The sequence below is a fragment of the Danio aesculapii genome, chromosome 4 (genome assembly GCF_903798145.1).
Source record: "Danio aesculapii chromosome 4, fDanAes4.1, whole genome shotgun sequence".
NCBI classification, from domain to species: domain Eukaryota; kingdom Metazoa; phylum Chordata; class Actinopteri; order Cypriniformes; family Danionidae; genus Danio; species Danio aesculapii.
Window position 1 is genome coordinate 14,837,137 of NC_079438.1, and position 23,503 is coordinate 14,860,639.

Sequence of the window (23,503 nt, forward strand, 5' to 3'; positions counted from 1 at the left end):
AAAGAATTGCCTTGGAATGCCATGTAGTGGAATGTCCTGAGATGCCGTTTATTTTTAAGGCAATGAGATTCGCAGGGCTTTTCGGCTAATTCTCTTACAACGTCAAGTCATGACATTTGACTCTTTGTGGGAAAGAGAAGAAAAAAAGCTGTGTCAGTCAATCAACGCGTTTTCAAGACGCTGTTCTAAATGTACGTTTCTGGATGCGGTGGTCTCCGGATGATGGGCACGAGTATCGCATCACAGGTCTGGGGGTCCAGCATGTCGATGCAGTGCCCGCGGACAGCTCATGCTCTCACTGTGAGGACGTGGCTGTTGCACAGCTGAGATCTCAGGCTCAAGTATTTAACCCTCTGGCGCCATGTCCGAGTGATACAGTAACACTGACAAAGTGCCGCATCAATCTCTTTGCGCCACAATTTACGCAGCGTAGCAGTGGCCCTGGCAGCGTTAATGGGCACTGTAGACTGCAAGGTTTGAAGCGTTTGCGCAACATCAAGGCATTGTCTACAGCAACTCTGAAAAGCATGTGTTCAAAACAATGGACGTGGGCTTTAAAGCAAGAGCACTGAACCGGGATCAAAAGAATTGTCTTGAAATGCCATTTAGTGGAATGTCCTGAGATGCCGTTTATTTTTCATTCTATGCGATTCGCAGGGCTTTTCGGCTAATCCTCTTACAACGTCAAGTCATGACATTTGACGGATCCACGTCAAACGTCAAGAGATAACGTGACAGGAACGGGAGCATCTTGCCATCATTGCTTCAGACTCAGGAGATGTTCTTGGAACGTCACGCCGCATGCCCTCCAGAGGAGCTGTAGCCTTTTTTGCCCCCGGGAAGCATAAACTGCACGGAAGGTAATAAAGTACGCCACCCGGTCACCTAAGTGCTCCCGTGTGCCAAAAGGTGCGACCTTTCTCCGTGTGAGGCTTGAACTCACGACCTTCAGATTATGAGACTGACGCGCTGCCTACTGCGCCAACGAAGCTGACTGCTGGAGCTGAGCAAGCTGTGAAACACCAGCTTTCATGTCATGGTGCTGCGATGTGGCTCCTAGGAGACAGCTCCTACTAACTGTGCATGTCAGGATGGCCGAGCGGTCTAAGGCGCTGCGTTCAGGTTCAGTCTCCCCTGGAGGCGTGGGTTCGAATCCCACTTCTGACAAACCTAGTCTTTGGCTGTGCGTTCAGGCTCAAGTATTTAACTCTCTGGCGCCATGTCCGAGTGATACAGTAACACTGACTGCATCAATCTCTTTGCGTCACAGTTTACGAAGCGTAGCAGTGGCCCTGGCAACCTTAATGGCACTGTAGACTGCAAGTTTTGAGGCATTTGTGCAACATCAAGGCATTGTCTACAGCAACTCGGAAAAGCATGTGTACAAAACAATGGACGTGGGCTTTAATGCAAGTGCATCGAAAGGGGATCAAAAGAATTGCCTTGGAATGCCATGTAGTGGAATGTCCTGAGATGCCGTTTATTTTTAAGGCAATGAGATTCGCAGGGCTTTTCGGCTAATTCTCTTACAACGTCAAGTCATGACATTTGACTCTTTGTGGGAAAGAGAAGAAAAAAAGCTGTGTCAGTCAATCAACGCGTTTTCAAGACGCTGTTCTAAATGTGCGTTTCTGGATGCGGTGGTCTCCGGATGATGGGCACGAGTATCGCATCACAGGTCTGGAGGTCCAGCATGTCGATGCAGTGCCCGCGGACAGCTCATGCTCTCACTGTGAGGACGTGGCTGTTGCACAGCTGAGATCTCAGGCTCAAGTATTTAACCCTCTGGCGCCATGTCCGAGTGATACAGTAACACTGACAAAGTGCCGCATCAATCTCTTTGCGCCACAATTTACGCAGCGTAGCAGTGGCCCTGGCAGCGTTAATGGGCACTGTAGACTGCAAGGTTTGAAGCGTTTGCGCAACATCAAGGCATTGTCTACAGCAACTCGGAAAAGCATGTGTTCAAAACAATGGACGTGGGCTTTAAAGCAAGAGCACTGAACCGGGATCAAAAGAATTGTCTTGAAATGCCATTTAGTGGAATGTCCTGAGCTGCCGTTTATTTTTCATTCTATGCGATTCGCAGGGCTTTTCGGCTAATCCTCTTACAACGTCAAGTCATGACATTTGACGGATCCACGTCAAACGTCAAGCGATAACGTGACAGGAACGGGAGCATCTTGCCATCATTGCTTCAGACTCAGGAGATGTTCTTGGAACGTCACGCCGCATGCCCTCCAGAGGAGCTGTAGCCTTTTTTGCCCCCGGGAAGCATAAACTGCACGGAAGGTAATAAAGTACGCCGCCCGGTCACCTAAGTGCTCCCGTGTGCCAAAAGGTGCGACCTTTCTCCGTGTGAGGCTTGAACTCACGACATTCAGATTATGAGACTGACGCGCTGCCTACTGCGCCAACGAAGCAGACTGCTGGAGCTGAGCAAGCTGTGAAACACCAGCTTTCATGTCATGGTGCTGCGATGTGGCTCCTAGGAGACAGCTCCTACTAACTGTGCATGTCAGGATGGCCGAGCGGTCTAAGGCGCTGCGTTCAGGTCGCAGTCTCCCCTGGAAGCGTGGGTTCGAATCCCACTTCTGACAAACCTAGTCTTTGGCTGTGCGTTCAGGCTCAAGTATTTAACTCTCTGGCGCCATGTCCGAGTGATACAGTAACACTGACTGCATCAATCTCTTTGCGTCACAGTTTACGAAGCGTAGCAGTGGCCCTGGCAACCTTAATGGCACTGTAGACTGCAAGTTTTGAGGCATTTGTGCAACATCAAGGCATTGTCTACAGCAACTCGGAAAAGCATGTGTACAAAACAATGGACGTGGGCTTTAATGCAAGTGCATCGAAAGGGGATCAAAGAATTGCCTTGGAATGCCATGTAGTGGAATGTCCTGAGATGCCGTTTATTTTTAAGGCAATGAGATTCGCAGGGCTTTTCGGCTAATTCTCTTACAACGTCAAGTCATGTCATTTGACTCTTTGTGGGAAAGAGAAGAAAAAAAGCTGTGTCAGTCAATCAACGCGTTTCAAGACGCTGTTCTGAATGTGTGTTTTTGGATGCGGTGGTCTCCGGATGATGGGCACGAGTATCGCATCACAGGTCTGGGGGTCCAGCATGTCGATGCAGTGCCCGCGGACAGCTCATGCTCTCACTGTGAGGACGTGGCTGTTGCACAGCTGAGATCTCAGGCTCAAGTATTTAACCCTCTGGCGCCATGTCCGAGTGATACAGTAACACTGACAAAGTGCCGCATCAATCTCTTTGCGCCACAATTTACGCAGCGTAGCAGTGGCCCTGGCAGCGTTAATGGGCACTGTAGACTGCAAGGTTTGAAGCGTTTGCGCAACATCAAGGCATTGTCTACAGCAACTCGGAAAAGCATGTGTTCAAAACAATGGACGTGGGCTTTAAAGCAAGAGCACTGAACCGGGATCAAAAGAATTGTCTTGAAATGCCATTTAGTGGAATGTCCTGAGCTGCCGTTTATTTTTCATTCTATGGGATTCGCAGGGCTTTTTCGGCTAATCCTCTTACAACGTCAAGTCATGACATTTGACGGATCCACGTCAAACGTCAAGCGATAACGTGACAGGAACGGGAGCATCTTGCCATCATTGCTTCAGACTCAGGAGATGTTCTTGGAACGTCACGCCGCATGCCCTCCAGAGGAGCTGTAGCCTTTTTTGCCCCCGGGAAGCATAAACTGCACGGAAGGTAATAAAGTACGCCGCCCGGTCACCTAAGTGCTCCCGTGTGCCAAAAGGTGCGACCTTTCTCCGTGTGAGGCTTGAACTCACGACATTCAGATTATGAGACTGACGCGCTGCCTACTGCGCCAACGAAGCAGACTGCTGGAGCTGAGCAAGCTGTGAAACACCAGCTTTCATGTCATGGTGCTGCGATGTGGCTCCTGGGAGACAGCTCCTACTAACTGTGCATGTCAGGATGGCCGAGCGGTCTAAGGCGCTGCGTTCAGGTCGCAGTCTCCCCTGGAGGCGTGGGTTCGAATCCCACTTCTGACAAACCTAGTCTTTGGCTGTGCGTTCAGGCTCAAGTATTTAACTCTCTGCGTCACAGTTTACGAAGCGTAGCAGTGGCCCTGGCAACCTTAATGGCACTGTAGACTGCAAGTTTTGAGGCATTTGTGCAACATCAAGGCATTGTCTACAGCAACTCGGAAAAGCATGTGTACAAAACAATGGACGTGGGCTTTAATGCAAGTGCATCGAAAGGGGATCAAAAGAATTGCCTTGGAATGCCATGTAGTGGAATGTCCTGAGATGCCGTTTATTTTAAGGCAATGAGATTCGCAGGGCTTTTCGGCTAATTCTCTTACAACGTCAAGTCATGACATTTGACTCTTTGTGGGAAAGAGAAGAAAAAAAGCTGTGTCAGTCAATCAACGCGTTTTCAAGACGCTGTTCTAAATGTGCGTTTCTGGATGCGGTGGTCTCCGGATGATGGGCACGAGTATCGCATCACAGGTCTGGGGGTCCAGCATGTCGATGCAGTGCCCGCGGACAGCTCATGCTCTCACTGTGAGGACGTGGCTGTTGCACAGCTGAGATCTCAGGCTCAAGTATTTAACCCTCTGGCGCCATGTCCGAGTGATACAGTAACACTGACAAAGTGCCGCATCAATCTCTTTGCGCCACAATTTACGCAGCGTAGCAGTGGCCCGGGCAGCGTTAATGGGCACTGTAGACTGCAGGGTTTGAAGCGTTTGCGCAACATCAAGGCATTGTCTACAGCAACTCGGAAAAGCATGTGTTCAAAACAATGGACGTGGGCTTTAAAGCAAGAGCACTGAACCGGGATCAAAAGAATTGTCTTGAAATGCCATTTAGTGGAATGTCCTGAGATGCCGTTTATTTTTCATTCTATGCGATTCGCAGGGCTTTTCGGCTAACCCTCTTACAACGTCAAGTCATGACATTTGACGGATCCACGTCAAACGTCAAGCGATAACGTGACAGGAGCGGGAGCATCTTGCCATCATTGCTTCAGACTCAGGAGATGTTCTTGGAACGTCACGCCGCATGCCCTCCAGAGGAGCTGTAGCCTTTTTTGCCCCCGGGAAGCATAAACTGCACGGAAGGTAATAAAGTACGCCGCCCGGTCACCTAAGTGCTCCCGTGTGCCAAAAGGTGCGACCTTTCTCCGTGTGAGGCTTGAACTCACGACCTTCAGATTATGAGACTGACGCGCTGCCTACTGCGCCAACGAAGCAGACTGCTGGAGCTGGGCAAGCTGTGAAACACCAGCTTTCATGTCATGGTGCTGCGATGTGGCTCCTAGGAGACAGCTCCTGCTAACTGTGCATGTCAGGATGGCCGAGCGGTCTAAGGCGCTGCGTTCAGGTCGCAGTCTCCCCTGGAGGTGTGGGTTCAAATCCCACTTCTGACAAACCTAGTCTTTGGCTGTGCGTTCAGGCTCAAGTATTTAACTCTCTGGCGCCATGTCCGAGTGATACAGTAACACTGACTGCATCAATCTCTTTGCGTCACAGTTTACGAAGCGTAGCAGTGGCCCTGGCAACCTTAATGGGCACTGTAGACTGCAAGTTTTGAGGCATTTGTGCAACATCAAGGCATTGTCTACAGCAACTCGGAAAAGCATGTGTACAAAACAATGGACGTGGGCTTTAATGCAAGTGCATCGAAAGAGGATCAAAAGAATTGCCTTGGAATGCCATGTAGTGGAATGTCCTGAGATGCCGTTTATTTTTAAGGCAATGAGATTCGCAGGGCTTTTCGGCTAATTCTCTTACAACGTCAAGTCATGACATTTGACTCTTTGTGGGAAAGAGAAGAAAAAAAGCTGTGTCAGTCCATCAACGCGTTTTTAAGACGCTGTTCTAAATGTGCGTTTCTGGATGCGGTGGTCTCCGGATGATGGGCACGAGTATCGCATCACAGGTCTGGGGGTCCAGCATGTCGATGCAGTGCCCGCGGACAGCTCATGCTCTCACTGTGAGGACGTGGCTGTTGCACAGCTGAGATCTCAGGCTCAAGTATTTAACCCTCTGGCGCCATGTCCGAGTGATACAGTAACACTGACAAAGTGCCGCATCAATCTCTTTGCGCCACAATTTATGCAGCGTAGCAGTGGCCCTGGCAGCGTTAATGGGCACTGTAGACTGCAAGGTTTGAGGCGTTTGCGCAACATCAAGGCATTGTCTACAGCAACTCGGAAAAGAATGTGTTCAAAACAATGGACGTGGGCTTTAAAGCAAGAGCACTGAACCGGGATCAAAAGAATTGTCTTGGAATGCCATTTAGTGGAATGTCCTGAGATGCCGTTTATTTTTCATTCTATGCGATTCGCAGGGCTTTTCGGCTAATCCTCTTACAACGTCAAGTCATGACATTTGACGGATCCACGTCAAACGTCAAGCGATAACGTGACAGGAACGGGAGCATCTTGCCATCATTGCTTAAGACTCAAGAGATGTTCTTGGAACGTCACGCCACATGCCCTCCAGAGGAGCTGTAGCCTTTTTTGCCCCCGGGAAGCATAAACTGCACGGAAGGTAATAAAGTACGCCGCCCGGTCACCTAAGTGCTCCCGTGTGCCAAAAGGTGTGACCTTGCCCCGCGTGAGGCTCGAACTCACGACCTTCAGATTATGAGACTGACGCGCTGCCTACTGCGCCAACGAGGCAGACTGCTGGAGCTGGGCAAGCTGTGAAACACCAGCTTTCATGTCATGGTGCTGCGATGTGGCTCCTAGGAGAAAGCTCCTGCTAACTGTGCATGTCAGGATAGCCGAGCGGTCTAAGGCGCTGCGTTCAGGTCGCAGTCTCCCCTGGAGGCGTGGTTTCGAATCCCACTTCTGACAAACCTAGTCTTTGGCTGTGCGTTCAGGCTCAAGTATTTAACTCTCTGGCGCCATGTCCGAGTGATACAGTAACACTGACTGCATCAATCTCTTTGCGTCACAGTTTACGAAGCGTAGCAGTGGCCCTGGCAACCTTAATGGGCACTGTAGACTGCAAGTTTTGAGGCATTTGTGCAACATCAAGGCATTGTCTACAGCAACTCGGAAAAGCATGTGTACAAAACAATGGACATGGGCTTTAATGCAAGTGCATCGAAAGGGGATCAAAAGAATTGCCTTGGAATGCCATGTAGTGGAATGTCCTGAGATGCCGTTTATTTTTAAGGCAATGAGATTCGCAGGGCTTTTTGGCTACTTCTATTACAACGTCAAGTCATGACATTTGACTCTTTGTGGGAAAGAGAAGAAAAAAAGCTGTGTCAGTCAATCAACGCGTTTTCAAGACGCTGTTTTGAATGTGCATTTCTGGATGGGGTGGTCTCAGGATGATGGGCACGAGTATCGCATCACAGGTCTGGGGCTCTAGCATGTCGATGCAGTGCCCGCGGACAGCTCATGCTCTCACTGTTAGGACGTGGCTGTTGCACAGCTGAGATCTCAGGCTTAAGTATTTAACCCTCTATCGCCATGTCCGAGTGATACAATAATACTGACAAAGTGCCGCATCAGTCTCTTTGCGCCACAATTTACGCAACATAGCAGTGGCCCTAGCAGCGTTAATGGGCACTGTAGACTGCAAGGTTTGAGGCGTTTGCGCAACATCAAAGCATTGTCTACAGCAACTCGGAAAAGCATGTGTTCAAAACAATGGACGTGGGCTTTAAAACAAGTGCACTGAAAGGGGATCAAAAGAATTGTCTTGGAATGCCATGTAGTGGAATGGGGTACCCTGCCCCATGTGAGGGTCAAATTCATGACCTTCAGATTATGAGACTGACGTACTGCCTACTGCTCCAACAAGGCATACTACTGGAGTTGGGCAAGCTGTGAAACACCAGCGTCCATGTTGTGGTGCTGCGGTGTGGCTCATAGGAGACAGCTCCGACCAGGCAAGCACATAAGGATGGCCCAACAGTCTATGGCACTGCGTTCAGGTCAGAGTCTTCCCTGGAGGTGTAGGTTAGAACCCCACCGAACCTAATCTTTGGCTGTGCACTCAGGCTCAAGTCTTTAACTCACTGGCGAAACACTGGACGTGGGCTTTAATGCAAGTGCACCGAAAGGGGATCAAAAGAGTTGTCTTGGAATGCCATGTAGTGGAATGTCCTGGGATGCCGTTGATTTTAAAGGCAATGGGATTCGCAGGGCTTTTCGTCAAATCCTCTTACAATGTCAAGTAATGACACGGATCCACGTCAAACGTCAAGCGATAACGTGACAGGAATGGGAGCATCTTGCCATAATTGCTTCAGACTCAGGAGATGTTCCTGGATCGTCAAGCCGCCTGCCCTCCAGAGGAGCTGTAGCCTTTTTTGCCCCCGGGAAGCATAAACCGCATTGAAGGGAATAAAGAACACCGCCCGGTCACCTAAGCGCTCCCGTGTGCCAAAAGGTACCACCTTGCCTCGTGTGAGGCTTGAACTCACAACCTTCAGATTATGAGACTGACGCGCTGCCTACTTTGCCAACAAGGCAGACTGATAGAGTTGGGGAAGCTGTGAAACACCAGCTTCCATGTCATGGTGCTGCGATGTGGCTCCTAGGAGAAAGCTCTGGCCAAGCATGCATGTCAGGATGGCCAAGCGGTCTAAGGTGCTGCGGTCAGGTCGGAGTCTACCCTGAAGGCATGGGTTTAAATCCCACTTTTGACAAACCTAGTCTTTAACTCTCTGGCAGCCTTAATGGGCACTTTAGACTGCAAGTTTTGAGATGTTTGCGCAACATCAAGGCATTGTCCACAGCAACTCGGAAAAGCATGTGAACAAAAAATTTGACGCGAGCTTTAATACAAGTGCACTGAAAGGGGATCAAAAGAATTGTCTTGGAATGCCATGTAGTGGAATGTCCTGGGATACCGTTGATTTTTAAGGCAATGGGATTCTCAAGGCTTTTTGTCAAATCCTCGTACAATGTTAAGTCATGACATGTGACGGATCTACGTCAAACGATAACGTGACAGGAATGGGAGCATCTTACCATCATTGCTTCAGACTCAAGAGATGTTTTTGGAACGTCAAGCCGCCTGCCCTCCAGAGGAGTAGTAGCCTTTTTTGCAAAGGGGAACCTTGAACCACATGCAAGGGAAGAAAGATCGCTGCCCGGTGACCTAAAATGCTCCCGTGTGCCAAAAGGGACCACCTTGTCCCATGTGAGGCTCAAACTGACAACCTTTAGATTATGAGACTGACGCGCTGCGTACTGCACCAATGAGGCATACTGCTGGAGTTGGGCAAGCTGTGAAACACCAGCTTCCACGTTATGGTGCTGCGGTGTGGCTCTTAGGAGAAAGCTCCGGCCAAGCAAGCATGTCAGGATGACCACATAGCAACAACCTAGCAATGCCTTAGCAACCACCTAGCAACCCCTTAGCAACCACCTAGCGACACCTTAGCAACTGCCTGGCGACACCTTAGCAACCGACTAGCGACACCTTAGCAACTGCCTAGCAACACCTTAGCAACCGCCTAGCAACATCTTAGCAACACCTTAGCAGCCACATAGCAACCACCTTAGCAACCGCCTAGCAACACCTTAGCATTCACCTAGCAACACCTTACCAACCACTTAGCCACCATCTAAGCAACCGCCTAGCAACCACCTAGCAACACCTTAGCAACTGCCCAGCAACCACCTAGCAACACCTTAGCAGCCGCCTAGCAAACCACCTAGCAACACCATAACAACCACCTAGCAAAACCTTAGCAAAACCTTTTATGTTTTAGAATAGGATATGTCATATTTTTTATAATATTAGTAAAGCAAACACAGGCCCTATATGTGCCATTTACATATATTTCAGTTAATATGGAAAACGAGTGCATGTTTTTACTAAAACTAATATTGGATTTTATTATAAATGCTTGTGTAAAACAATATAGTTTGCACAAAGAAATGATGGGGTTCTTCTATAAAGAAGTCCACCCCATTTAGAGCGTCATTATGGGCATTTTATGTTATAACTAACATGGTTCAAGTGATGGATCTGCGACAGAGAAACTAGGGGTTTGGAAACACTCCTCATTACATTACAACAATGCATTGTACTATGATAGTTCAACCGCGAGTTGTTGTTTGGGAAACGCACCCCTGCCTAGTTAACCTAATTAAGCCTTTAAATGTCACTTTAAGCTGTATAGAAGTGTCTTGAAAAATATTGAGTCAAATATTATTTACTGTCATCATGGCAAAGAGAAAATAAATCAGTTATTAGAAATGAGTTATTAAAATTATTATGTTTAGAAATGTGTTGAAAAAAATCTTCTCTCCGTTAAACAGAAATTGTGGAAAAACTAAACATGGGGGCTAATACTTTTGACTTATATATACACACACACACACACACACACACACACACACACAGATATACATATATATATATAATGTGTAAATGTGTAAATTGAAAAGAATCACTTATGGATTCAAGCAGTCAGGCAGGAACTGGAACAAAATGTTGATTACTTGTGTGAAGACTAGTGTGTATGGCTTTTGTGCTTATGTAAACATATTCAAGGGCATGGACAGATGGGTAGCATTTTGATTATATGCAGTAGGCCGCTCTGGCTAAATTGTAATTTTGTGTGAACTACCCCTTTATATGTTTCTGTAAGTAAAGGTAAGTTAAATATTATATTACAGATATTATTTGAAAAAATAAACCTTAGATAGGAAGTTGTGAAAATAGGAAGGAAGAGGTCATAAGTATGAGGAGGAGATTTGGACTCATATTAATAGGAAGTAATGTGTTTTAGACATGCAAGTCATCATAAAGTGGATTAAAAATGTTTTTCAAAATTGTCTTAAAAATGTTTAAAGTTTTTGATCAGCTTCAAATCCTGAATATCTGTGTGTGTGTGCGTGTGTGTGTGAGAGATTTTTTTTGTTGTTGATTTTTATAAAATACTTTATTACATGATTTTTCATTTCACACATTGTAACTCCACAGCAGATGTAACTGCAGCTCTCCTTCCTCCACATTCCAGACAGCGTCCTTATAACACCACTGTTGTTCAAAGGTTTCAGCTTCATTTACGGCCTTATAATACTTCAAATCTATTGTAATTCTGGATCTTATGAATGCTTTAAAAACTCTAAATCTCTTGACCATGTACATCATCTATTTAGTTTCTTCTTGTGACAAGTTCCTTGAGCAACTAAACAGTTAATGAACTGCCATTTCAGTTTCTGTTTCTGACTATAGCCAGCTCCAGAATAAACTTACACTGAGTCAAATTCTCTCCACATTTCAGGAAATCTCTGCTCAACATATCAAACTATTGTGTTAAGCATGTACATTCCAAATAGCACTGATACACAGTCTCTCTATGTCCACAGAAGATACACTTGTCATGGACACTAGAGTTAACAACACATATGAAAGCATTAACTGCCACAACCCCCTGCTAAATCCTCCATTGTAAATCCCCAACACGTTCTGTCAATGGTGGTTTAAACAAAACTCTTCACACTGGTTTTCCCCCCTGAAGTATCATTAAATATCCATTCTTTCTGTAATCTGCCTTGTCTTCTCTCTGATCTGTAATATTAATAATAATGTTAGACATTTGTTTGGATATGATGTGTTCTCTTCAACAAGCAGCTTTTCTCTTCATTCTACAGGCTGTTCACTCTGGCAGTTGGTTAACTATTTGTAAGCTAGCCTATAATAAACAGCAGAGTTATTCTGCAATCAGGTGATGTGCTCCATCAGGCACAATCATCTTAATAGTATCTTGTAGTGTGCTGTGCCGCAGTTTTCATATCTTGTACTGTGTGCACGTTTAAGATTTGAGATAATATATGAGCAATATCACACTCGTAGCAGTGCGATCACACCGCCCTTAACCCGAAAGTGAAAAAGAAAGTGATCTTTTTGCTGATGAAGGCGAGGGCCGTGAGGGAGAGGGTCGGTGTAACTGATGAAAGTAAAGACCGTGGGGTTCGCTCACTATTCTGCTGCCAAGGCGGCCGCCCAGGTTGCTTCTATGTAAGCGGCATCCCTGAACACACGTCGGCCACAACAGAAAATAAAAAAAACTGCAACTGCGTTATTTTTTTTAACGCGTTAAATATTTAAAATTAATCACGTAAATTAACGCTCTAATTTGACAGCCCTTCAACTTCTAATTTACATTATAGTGCAGGTATTCTTTAATTATACCCATTATAATAATTATGGATATGCAATATTGGTTGATGTTTTCGAACATGTAACAAGGAACATCATTGAAAAGTAAATAACATAACAGCCATTACCTCATCCATGGTTATAACAACAACTACTATAATAACATTGTGAACATTATGAACCCCACCACCCACCTAATTTGTTGAAGGACGCTGAACAGATACAATAATAATACTTCAAAGAACTGTTCTTCTTCTGAAATAACTTCTTTCCATGCACAGCATTACAAGAACTAACATTTATTAAACCCTGACTGGGAGATCTGGCAGAACAACAGTTGTATTCATATAATACTAAAAGATACAGCCCTGATATTGTCAACTGTCTGCCAAAAACAGACACAAAAGGAATTTTTTCGTGTTTTTTGTTTTGTTTTTTTTGGTGATGGTTGGGTGGATAAGCCTGTTTTGCATTAAATGCAGCTAATATGTGAGTAAAACTGACTTGCAGGGGGCAGAACATGGCTGTGTTGATGGTTTGATGCTGGTGGGGGATTGGTGCTTGTGGGGGTTGGCAGACAGTACCAGAGGGATGATGCTTTTAGTCCATGTGATTATGCATAGCAGATGATGACAGATGTTTGATATCTCTGCCTCTGCTGGTCTTTTGCACACATTACATATCACTTTGGTTTTATCTGCAGAACACAGAACTTGAGCAAGTGTTTTTGACTGGTTCAGGACCAAGAGACTGGTCAGCAGCAGCGACACTTTTTTTCTATTTGGTTACCCAAATCCTGTGACGAGTTTCAACTAAGTTAAGTTAATGAGTGAGGAGAAGCTATGCTAAAGTTAACTAGCCTATAGCCTATTGCTGTCTGCAAAAGACAGAGTATTTAAACATACCTCATACCTCAACTCATTGTTCAAGCTCTTGTCCTCTCTAAACTGGACTATTGCAACTCTCTGCTAGCCGGGCTACCAGCTAGTTCTATCAAACCTCTTCAGCTGCTTCAGAACGCAGCAGCACGAGTGGTCTTTGATGAACCCAAAAGAGCACATGTCACTCCGCTACTCACCCGTTTGCACTGGCTTCCAGTTGCTGCCCGCATCAAATTCAAAGCTCTGATGTTTGCTTACATAGTGACCTCTAGCTGTGCTCCTTCGTATCTGCTCTCACTTCTGCAGATATATGTGCCCTCCAGAAACTTGCGTTCTGTGAATGAACGTCGCCTCGTTGTTCCATCCCAAAGAGGGAAGAAATCACTTTCCCGAACTCTCACATTCAATCTGCCCCAGTTGGTGGAATGAACTCCCTAACTACATCAGAACAGCCGAGACACTTGCTGTCTTCAAGAAACGACTAAAAACGCAACTGTTTAGTCTCCACTTTTCCTCCTAATCTGCAATTGCCTCTCTGGCTATACCACTAACTGAGCCCTCTTTCTCTCTCTCTCTCTCTATTAAAAAAAAAAAAAAAAGAAAAGAAAAAAAATTTCTACTAATGTTTAGACTTTTACACGCCTGAAACTTGTCTATAGCGCTTGTTCACTGCTGCTCTTATAGTTGTGTAAATTGCTTCCTTGTCCTCATTTGTAAGTCGCTTTGGATAAAAGCGTCTGCTAAATGACTAAATGTAAATGTAAATGTACCATATAACTCCCACAAGTGCATACAATTCGACACAACTACACAAGCATTGTTTTAACCTTTTTAACCAAACGTTAACGTTACTCTGTGAACAGCCTATTGTCTAAATTACCACACTAATAGAGCTACGTAAACAGAGCAAACATGAGAGCACCCGACTGCAGATGTCAATAATGCAGCTCCTGATCAAACTTCCCTTCCCGCTTCCCAAAACTGTCTCCAGAACCCAGTTTAGAACCCAGGCTTTTCAGTTTATCATAATAATTTGCTTTTGTATAATGTTATTATTAGTAGCAGTATTATTTATTATATGCATATTTATATTTGTTTTATTAAAAACAAGCTAAAGATTTGCATACCTGTCAGGTTTTATACCATATGGGGCATAGCATGTGTATTAGGATATTTTTTAACACACTTCGTTATTATTGTTCATTTATTCGTTTGCTGGAAATTAAAACTGAATTTAGAAATAGTTTTGAAACAAATCTTTGCGCTTAAGCAAAATTAATTATTTATAGGCTAATGGATGTCTGTGCAAGAAGTTTCCTAATCCACGAGAGTGAAAGTGGAAAGTAAATAATGAGGAGTGCTCATCTCTCATTCTAACACTGTAGATGCTGGTTTAACTGTTTTCTCTCTAGTGAAGGGGTTCATTTTTTCCACTTACAAGTCTGTCATGTAAATAACAAATGTGCTATGGCGCGATGCAACTGACTCTTAAAGGGAATGGGAGATGAGATTCTGATTGGTTTATGTTAAAACCACCTATAAAGCGGATTTCCGTCCTTAAAATAGCATAAGTGGATTCCGACACGCCCTTAATGGCTTTGCGCTTTGCACTTGGATCGTCATAATAGAGCCCTTTATGTTTAATCCACATAAATTTGTTAAAGTGTTAAGTTAATTTAATTGTGTTGTGACAACATGAAAGAATTGTGTGGAACTCTGCAGTTTTTACAGTGTGTGCAATGTGCACAAATACGGTTATCAGTTCATAATAAGTTGAAACACATTGTTAGATTTTGCTGTATTCAGCTTAACCATTTTTGGGTGGCTCGTCACTGAATAGATGACTCTAATACATAAAGCTGAGCAAAGTTCTTATGGGGAGAAGACTTAAATAGTAAATAGTAAATAGTGCAGTTCCTCAGCAGTGATGTTAACTCGTCGGTCTTCAAGTAACTTAACCCAAAGTACAGTCTGTGAGACACTACTTTATAACAAAGGATGTAACCCCTTGGAGATTACCCAACTGCTTTGGTTGGGTCACAACTCTTGAGTTCCTGTAGGCCATTTGGTACACATCTTTTCAGATGCAGATACTTTTTTGCATGTGAAACAAGCCACACAATCTATCAACATATAGAGTTATATTGCGTTCTAGTAGCCCAGTAGCAAATCTTACAACCTGGTACTGGTTGTCAAAATCTTCACCCCTCTTCAGCTATTGAGTTTACATCTTCAGGTGTTCAAAGGGTTTCATTATCAGTAACTTGATATGTATTTAAGAGTTCACACTTGTTTGGCAAGCTGTCCCGGGAGAGAGCCCTAAGCTCATAAGATCCTCGAGCCCTGGGCTCTCTCCCGTAAGCAGGGTGAGAGGAGAATTTGAGCTTAGGTAGATCTCCATTAACTCTCCTGACTTGTTTCTGTCCTAATGACAAATACAGGAATGGCTAAAGAGAGATATATGGCTTACTAAGATTTAGAATTTTCAGTTTACTTAGGTTGTACGTTTTTGGACTGTGGGAGGAAACATGGGAACCCGGGGAAAATGAAAATAGTTCATAAATAAACTTCAAATGAATGAACAGCCAAACTACATGAAAAAGCTGCTGTTTGAATATACCTGTGTTTGTGTGGACATGGTCTCATTTATGAGGACTCTGCTCTCCATTATGAAGCTTCATGTGAGCGCTGAGGCTTCTTTTACGGTTAAAGCCCTTTCCACACTCACTGCATCTAAAACGATCCTCATCTGAGTGAGTCTTCATGTGTTTGTTAAAGGAGTCTTTGCGTGTGAGACTCTTTCCACACTGATCACATGTAAACACTATGGTTCCAGTGTGACCATCCATGTGGTTCTTGAGGCTAGCTTTGGTTGTGAAGCTCTTTCCACACTGAGCACATGCAAACGGCTTCTCTCCGGTGTGACTTATCATGTGGTGTTTGAGTGTGTTTTTATATGGGAAACTTTTACCACACTCTGTGCATGTGTAAGGTTTTTCTCCAGTGTGAATCCTCATGTGGACTTCAAGGGTGCAATTTTGCTTATAACTCTTTCCACACTGAGGGCAAGAATAAGGCTTCTCCCCAGTGTGAATTCTCATGTGCACTGCCAAGTTTCCTGCATGATAGAAGCTTTTTCCACATTGTTGGCATGTGTACGGCCTCTCTCCAGTGTGAATTCTCATGTGGGCTTTAAAGCCTTGTATTTGACCAAAACTCTTTCCACACTGTTCGCAGCTGTAAGGTTTCTCCCCAGTGTGAACTCTCATGTGAACATCAAGGCTTGGCTTTTGACTGAAACTCCTTCCACACTGTTTACAGCTGAAATTACACCTGGATTTGGATTTCCGAGGTCTTCCGCATGATGAAGTCTTTTTAGTCAGTGTGGGTTTTTCAGCAGTCGTTATCTCTTGGTGTTTCTCTTCCATTTCATTCCATTGATGAGTCTCTTCTTTCAGCACCATCAGGTCTTAAAAAAACAACAAAAAAAGTGAACTTTAGTATGAAGGCACAAAGCGACAAGCATGAAATGGATGTTTCACCCAAAATTTAAAATGACCTTACCATTTACTGTCCGTCATGTGGTTTTAAACATTTCCTTTGTTCTGGAACACAAAGTAAGCCAGCGTTTTTTCACAATATCTTCTTTTGTGTTCAACAGAATCAAGAAACTCATAAAGGTTTAAAACCACACGAGGGAGAGTAAATGGTGAGGCTATTTTCATTTCTGTGTCAGAAATACCTTTAAAGGGTTCCTATTATGAACCTTTCTTATAAGATGTAAAATAAGTCTTTGGTGTTCCCAGAATGTGTCTGAGGTTTCAGCTCAAAATCAGATCCTATACCTTGCAGAATATTTAATTTTGGGCATCAGAGGAAAACCAAGCTCTTTTTGTGCCTGCGGCTTTAAGTGCAAATGATCAAATGCACTTGTCCTAGATTACTCATGTTGTGTTACTCATGTATATCTTCCAAATAATAAAAATTTACAAATAATAATATTAACCCGTGGTTTACCAATGTAAAACATCTGTTAATGAACACCTAGGATTATTTTTTAATCCCAGGTAAAGCATGAGCAGTGTGGAACGTGATTACAGATAACTCAGGATTCTGTTTATCCAGGGTTAGAATGACCCAGGGTAAACAATTTGAAGTTTAAATAACCCTAAGAATACTCAGCATCAGCTCTCAGGATAACCAAAGTACAATGACAAACAGCAACATACAAAAATTGTCATTCATGTCATAGCAGTGACCTGATCTCATATGCTATTTTTTAGAACTTCAGTTGCCTATTGGACAAATGATCAGGAATAATAAACGAGAGAAAACAGTCACACTACTTACTCTACACACAAGTGTGTTCATGACTATACATATAAAGAGAAATGATAAGATAAGAAAATATGACTTTGCAACATCAAGCAGCATTAGGCATGGGCCAGTATAAGATTCTGACGTATGATAACCTTGGATAAAAATATCACGGTTTCATTGTACTGTGATTACTGCTTTAAAATAATTCTTTTTAAATGCCTGGGTCCTTTTAAATACAAAATATTTTCTTTTGAGAAAACTTAAAAAAAAAAATTGGAGCAGTAAACATGTCAGGCTAAATCATTCAAATGAATCATTGACTTCTGCTGTCTTCATTTGTTTCAAAAACACAGATTTCTTTACAATTTAAAATGGCCTCTTAGGATTTAGGTTTGCTGGAGATACTGTTGTCATGAAAAAAATTAAATATAAAAAAAACCTTACATATACAGTAAGAAGGCAAGGCAAGGCAAGGCAAGTTTATTTATATAGCACATTTCATACACAGTGGCAATTCAAAGTGCTTTACATAAACAGGAATAAAAGAACAATTATAAAGAGATAAAAAACAAACATAAAAATGGTAAGAATAAAAAATAAAATAAAAGCTGATTAAATGTGTTTATAAAAGAATTAAAAAGAAGAGAAAAACATAGTAGTTTCGATCTGTCGGACGTAGCACAGTGCTCATTCAGTAAAGGCCACAGCTAAACAGATGTGTTTTCAGTCTTGATTGAATGTGCCTAATGTTGGGAGCACATCTGATCATTTCTGGAAGCTGATTCCAGCAACGAGGGGCGTAGTAGGCCCTGAAGCCGATTCACCCTGCTTGTGACTGAACTCTTGGATTCTAATCTATTTGATCCTAAAGATCTGAGTGATCTGTTAGGTTTGTATTCAGTGAGCATATCTATAATGTATTGGAGGTCCTAGCATTTAGTGATTATAGACCAGTAATAATACTTTAAAATCTATTCTAAATGTGACTGGGAGCCAGTGTAAAGACCTGAGGACAGGTGTTGATGGGCTCTGATTTCCTGGTTCTGGTCAGAGATTCTGGCCGGCAGCGTTCGGGATGAGCTGCAAACTGTCTGACTGTCTTTTGGGAAGGGCCAGTGAGAGGCCCATTACAGTAATCCACCCTGCTGCTGATAAAAGCATGAACAAGTTTCTCTAAGTCTTCACTGGAAACAAAGCATCTAATTCTTGCAATGTTTTTGAGAAGATAGTATGCTGATTTACTAACTGCTTTGATATGACTATTGAAACTCAGATCTGACTCCAGAGTCACACCAAGATTCTTGACCTTATTTTTTGTTGTTTGACCCTTAGAGCCAAGGTACGCATTCACCTTGAGAACCTCATCTCTGTTCCCAAACGCAATGACTTCAGTTTTCTCTTTGTTTAACTGAAGAAAGTTTTGGCACATCCAATTGTTAATTTCATCAATGCATTGGCAGAGGGTGTCAATGGGGCTGTAGTCATTAGGCAGTAAGGCTAGGTAGAGCTGAGTGTCATCAGCATAGCTGTGGTAGGCGATTTGGTTCTTTCTCATTATTTGGCTCAGAGGGAGCATATAAAGGTTGAACAGGAGTGGTGCCAGAATCGAGCCTTGAGGGACTCCACATGTCATAGGTGTCCACCCTGACCTATGGTCACCTATACTGACATAGTAACCTCTTCCTTCAAGGTAAGATCTGAACCATTTGAGGACCGTCCCAGACAGCCCAACCCAGTTTTCCAGCCTATCCAGAAGTATGCTGTGATCGACAGTGTCAAATGCAGCACTGAGATCGAGCAGTACCAGCACTGTTAGTTTGCCTGAATCTGTATTTAGGCGGATGTCATTGATTATCTTTATAAGGGCGCTCTCTGTACTGTGATGTGGTCTGAAACCAGATTGAAAATTGTCCAAACACCCCTTGTAGTTTAGGAACTTGTTAACCTGGTTAAAAACAACTTTTTCAATGATTTTGCCAATGAAAGGGAGATTTGAGATGGGCCTGTAATTGCTCAATATGGTGTTATCCAGGTTGCTCTTCTTCAAGAGGGGTTTAACAACTGCAGTTTTAAGTGAGTTAGGAAAAATCCCTGAGAGAAGTGAAGCATTTACCACTTTTAGAAGATCCATTTCTAAGCAGGTAAATACCGTTTTAAAGAATGATGTGGGGAGCGTGTCGAGACTGCAGGTTGATGTTTTCATAATTTGCACAATCTCTTCTAAGATTTTGCCATTAATTGCCATGAAATCGGACATAATGTCTGATTTCTTAAGTTGTGGTTGAGCTAGACTGACGTCGACACAATTTGGCTGACTGGATGAGCTGATTGCCTTTCTGATATTATTGATCTTGTCAGTAAAGAAATGAGCAAACTCATTACATTTGCTTTCAGAGAGTAGCTCACTGGGAGGGGGTTGTGACTGGGGGGGGGGGGGGTTGTGAGTTTCTCTATCGTTGCAAAGAGTTTACGAGCATTGTTTACATTGCTGTTTATAAGGCTTGAAAAGAAAGTCTACCTAGCAGTTTTTAGTTCCATATTAAAAGCACGAAGACTGTCTTTATAGATATTATAATGGACTACTAGTTTCGTCTTTCTCCACATACGCTCAGCTTTTCTGCACTGTCTTTTCGTCATTTGTATTCTTGGGGACCTGGTCCAAGATCCCCTTTGGCTGCTAGTTATCTTCTTGGCTTTAACAGCAGCAATGTCATCTATGACATTCTTAACTTTAGAGTTAAACAAATCAAGAAGAGAATCAACAGAGTCTGCAGATATACTTGGTGCTAGCGATATGGCCTTCATAAACTGCTCATTGTGTTTCATTTATGCATCTCTTTCTGACAGAGACAGATCTGTCTTTAATAGCTGGAGTGATCAATATGTCAAAGAAAATACAGAAATGATCAGATAGTGCAACATCCTTAACAACAGTTGATGAAATGTGTAAACCCTTAGTTATAAGTAGATCAAGAGTGTGTCCACGATTGTGTGTGGGTCCTTGAACATGCTGAGTCAGATCAAAAGTGTTCAAAACAGTCAGTTCTTTTACAGCATTGATTTCTGGATTATCAATGTGAATATTAAAATCCCCAGCAATGGTAAAATAGTCAAATTCAGAGGTTACTATTGATAACAGCTCTGTAAAATCATCAATAAAAGCTGGAGAATATTTTTATACAAGTCATAAAGCCCGCCTCCTCCGTGTTAACTTGCAATAAAATATCCCGAAAGATGGTTCTGGTCAATTAAGGCACTGGTTATCGTGCTGATATAGGTGCAGATCGTCATTTTTGTAAACAGTTTGTTTTTAGCAGTAATTTATTGCTGGGCGTGTCATCAGCTGTGATTGACAGTTTCTCAAAGCAGACCGTCTGAGCTTCATAAGGAGACTGAAGTGATATTATAGATTTCAGTGTTATTTTACCACGATAAAATGAGTTCAGTAGTAAACTATAGTTTCTGACAAACAGGATCTGGTGGAACACTGTTTATTCGGTAAGGTCAGGGATTTTTTGGGCTTTATTAGTTTGCAGATACACGCCTAACCACCCTGATAGCAAAATACACTCCGGTGAGTTCCTGCTAGCTACATCCTCGCCTGCCGGAGACTTACCCCTCGTCCCGACTCCGTCTGCTGTACCTACTCGGTTATTATTAACGTTATTACAACCATTTGTGTTGATATAACAGCAAACGCAGGCTACTATGTAAACGCAAACTGTAGGCACTGAGTTTAACCTTTGAATAAAATGCAAACAGCATACATATCGCAAATATTCAAATAAAGGCCAAAATAATATAATAAAACCTGTATTGATTGCACAAGTATTAAACAAATAATAAAATAGAATACATTTTGTATTGCACAAGAATCAAGAATTTCAATATAAAAATAACAATAAAAGCTGCACAAGAAATGACACATTGTAAACAAATTTAAGTATGATGGGGAAAATACAGGTGATCGCTATCTAGCAGTAATTCCTTAATGGGTCTGAAATAATAATTAGGAAGACAAAACTAATGATAGCCGATCTCCACATTGATCTCCTGTAAGGTTATTTGAACTCGATTTACAGGACGTCTCTGCATTTTGAGCATCTTCGGCATGTTGATGAATTAATCTACTGAATTTGCTGTTATAAAATATTAATGTTCTAGAAACCGAAACTTGTATAACAAATAGAGCTGTAAATGTTATAAATTAATTATATACATCATTTACTGTTGGCTTTATTTGAAAACTCCTAATAAACATTAAAAAGAATGTAAATTCCTCTTTGCCAGATATAATAAAGGCATCAAATAAACAAATAAAACGGAGGCAAAAAATAAACAATATTCTAGCGAACAACACAATTCAATACAAGCAAAAAATAATAAACAATACAAGCGATGTTGCAGCAGCTGATAGACATCAGTTGATGCATTAATTCTGCAAAGTTTTTTGTACAAATCAGTGTTTCCTCTAGAATTTTTTCCAGCTGTGGCGGCAGGCCTTTTTTACACAGATCTACCAACTACCTGTGGCGTTATTTCAATGACGCGCAGTATTAGAGGTTGAGATCGCATTTATGTAATAGCCTACGAGCATGCGGATCTCTTTGCTTGCACGCCAATTTTTTCTGCTCATGCACAAAACTTCTTGCACGCCCTCAAATATTAGCCCCTTTAAGAGTGCGCAGATCTTCTTGTGCGCTCTCAAATAAACGCTGCTGAAGTGCGATTTAGTGCGTTTATGTAAGGAGTATGTCTCCAGCATTTATTAGATTTGCTAGGAATATTTATGAATCCCTCCGGTATTAATGCGTCTAAATAAAGTAAAACGGCTATACGTCGTGTTTGCTGGCCTCACGCATCACGCACCTGTCACAGTCAGTCAGTCAGCATGAAACTTAAAAGGTTAAACAAATGACGCACAGCACTACTACGGTCGGATACAGAAAAGTTCGCGCTGTTCTAATTCACTTGCCTTTTAATACGTTTTGGTGCGATTATCACCCGCTATTAAAAAAAATAGAATGTTTTGAATGAGAAGCTGTAATGTAGCTGTGGCGGGATGAATCTTGGCGTGGCGCCCCGCCATGGAAGAATGAATGTAGCGGAAACCATGCAAATTGACGAATTGCAGGGTTGGGATTTGTAAATATCCTGTTTATATTTAGGAATCTTGCTGTATTTATCTTTTAAAGGCATGATTTTTCCCGCATGGTAAATCGTTATTTATCGTGTGTAGGCTATATTTTGAGTTCTGTTGATTGTTAATTAAAAATAAAAACCTTTCTAAAAATGTGTGTGTTGTTTATATGTTATTGTTCTTATTGTACAAGTTTTATTTCTTCCCCTGTGAAGATAACAAATACTAACAACCCTGTTATAAGAGAAATTTTTTTGTGCTCATATTAGTCTAACTCAGGCTAGAGTAAATGAAAGATTGTTTATTTCTGCTGTCCAACATGTAATGCTTTTATTAAATTAATACAGCTTGCATCACACAGTTTTTAAACCGTATATTACTGCGTGTTTGTAAATGTAAGTGCTTATATTTACATCAGCGAGCCTTTGTTATAGTGCAGACACCGGCGGTCAAGTGAGAAGTGCAGGGGCGTGGTTGATTTTACATCAAGCATTTGGTTGGAAGCTCGATTCCAGCTCCTCCTCTGGCTCCATCAGACAGTCCTTCTGCGCATGCCCAGGCTCCAATTTCAGCAGTCTTTTGTGACAGTTGTACCCGTCACAGAGGCATTTTGCCCTCAAATCGTTCAATGGGAAATGGCGCTGTCGCGTCATCTATTTTATACAGTCACTGGTTGGAAATGTAAGGCTAAGGCGAGAAATACAGCTTCGTCTTTAAAAAGGGAAGGAGACTGACAGAAACTCAAGAGTTTTGAGAATAAAACCTGCTCCTGACCAGGTTAGGTTCACAGAGTAAGTTACCACAGTAACTGACTCTGAGTTAAAGTTACCTCTCTTTCAGAAACAGACTTGACTTACCCTGCTTTCTCGAGTTTAGCAAACCTGCCATTTTGAAGTGGAAAACCCAGAGTTTCCATTTCAGGGAATTAAATACTCTGGGTTTCAGGGTTTTTCAGGGTTAAAATACTCTGAGTGGTCACTTAAACTCCTTTCTGAAATGGGCCCCTTGTGTACTAATCAACTATTGTG

The 23,503-nt window shown here is 42.8% G+C and overlaps 2 protein-coding genes, 9 non-coding genes and 1 pseudogene across 11 annotated transcripts in view; 6 read left to right on the forward strand and 6 right to left on the reverse strand.

The window, feature by feature from the left end:
- The window catches only part of LOC130222028 (NLR family CARD domain-containing protein 3-like), a 503,712-nt gene that overhangs the window by 207,451 nt on the left and 272,758 nt on the right, over positions 1–23,503 (forward strand).
- LOC130222147 (gastrula zinc finger protein XlCGF8.2DB-like) overlaps positions 1–23,503 on the forward strand; it is a 245,622-nt pseudogene that overhangs the window by 182,230 nt on the left and 39,889 nt on the right.
- On the reverse strand, positions 919–991 carry trnam-cau (transfer RNA methionine (anticodon CAU)). Its single transcript has one exon. It is a non-coding gene; the product is annotated as a tRNA-Met (tRNA).
- On the reverse strand, positions 2,351–2,423 carry trnam-cau (transfer RNA methionine (anticodon CAU)). The gene has a single exon. It is a non-coding gene; the product is annotated as a tRNA-Met (tRNA).
- On the forward strand, positions 2,518–2,600 carry trnal-cag (transfer RNA leucine (anticodon CAG)). The gene has a single exon. It is a non-coding gene; the product is annotated as a tRNA-Leu (tRNA).
- trnam-cau (transfer RNA methionine (anticodon CAU)) lies at positions 3,783–3,855 on the reverse strand. Its single transcript has one exon. It is a non-coding gene; the product is annotated as a tRNA-Met (tRNA).
- trnal-cag (transfer RNA leucine (anticodon CAG)) lies at positions 3,950–4,032 on the forward strand. The gene has a single exon. It is a non-coding gene; the product is annotated as a tRNA-Leu (tRNA).
- Positions 5,167–5,239, reverse strand: trnam-cau (transfer RNA methionine (anticodon CAU)). The gene has a single exon. It is a non-coding gene; the product is annotated as a tRNA-Met (tRNA).
- On the forward strand, positions 5,334–5,416 carry trnal-cag (transfer RNA leucine (anticodon CAG)). Its single transcript has one exon. It is a non-coding gene; the product is annotated as a tRNA-Leu (tRNA).
- Positions 6,601–6,673, reverse strand: trnam-cau (transfer RNA methionine (anticodon CAU)). Its single transcript has one exon. It is a non-coding gene; the product is annotated as a tRNA-Met (tRNA).
- Positions 6,768–6,850, forward strand: trnal-cag (transfer RNA leucine (anticodon CAG)). Its single transcript has one exon. It is a non-coding gene; the product is annotated as a tRNA-Leu (tRNA).
- On the reverse strand, positions 15,658–16,479 carry LOC130222636 (gastrula zinc finger protein XlCGF49.1-like). The gene has a single exon (XM_056455167.1). The coding sequence runs from the start codon at positions 16,477–16,479 to the stop codon at positions 15,658–15,660; it is 822 nt and encodes a 273-aa protein (XP_056311142.1).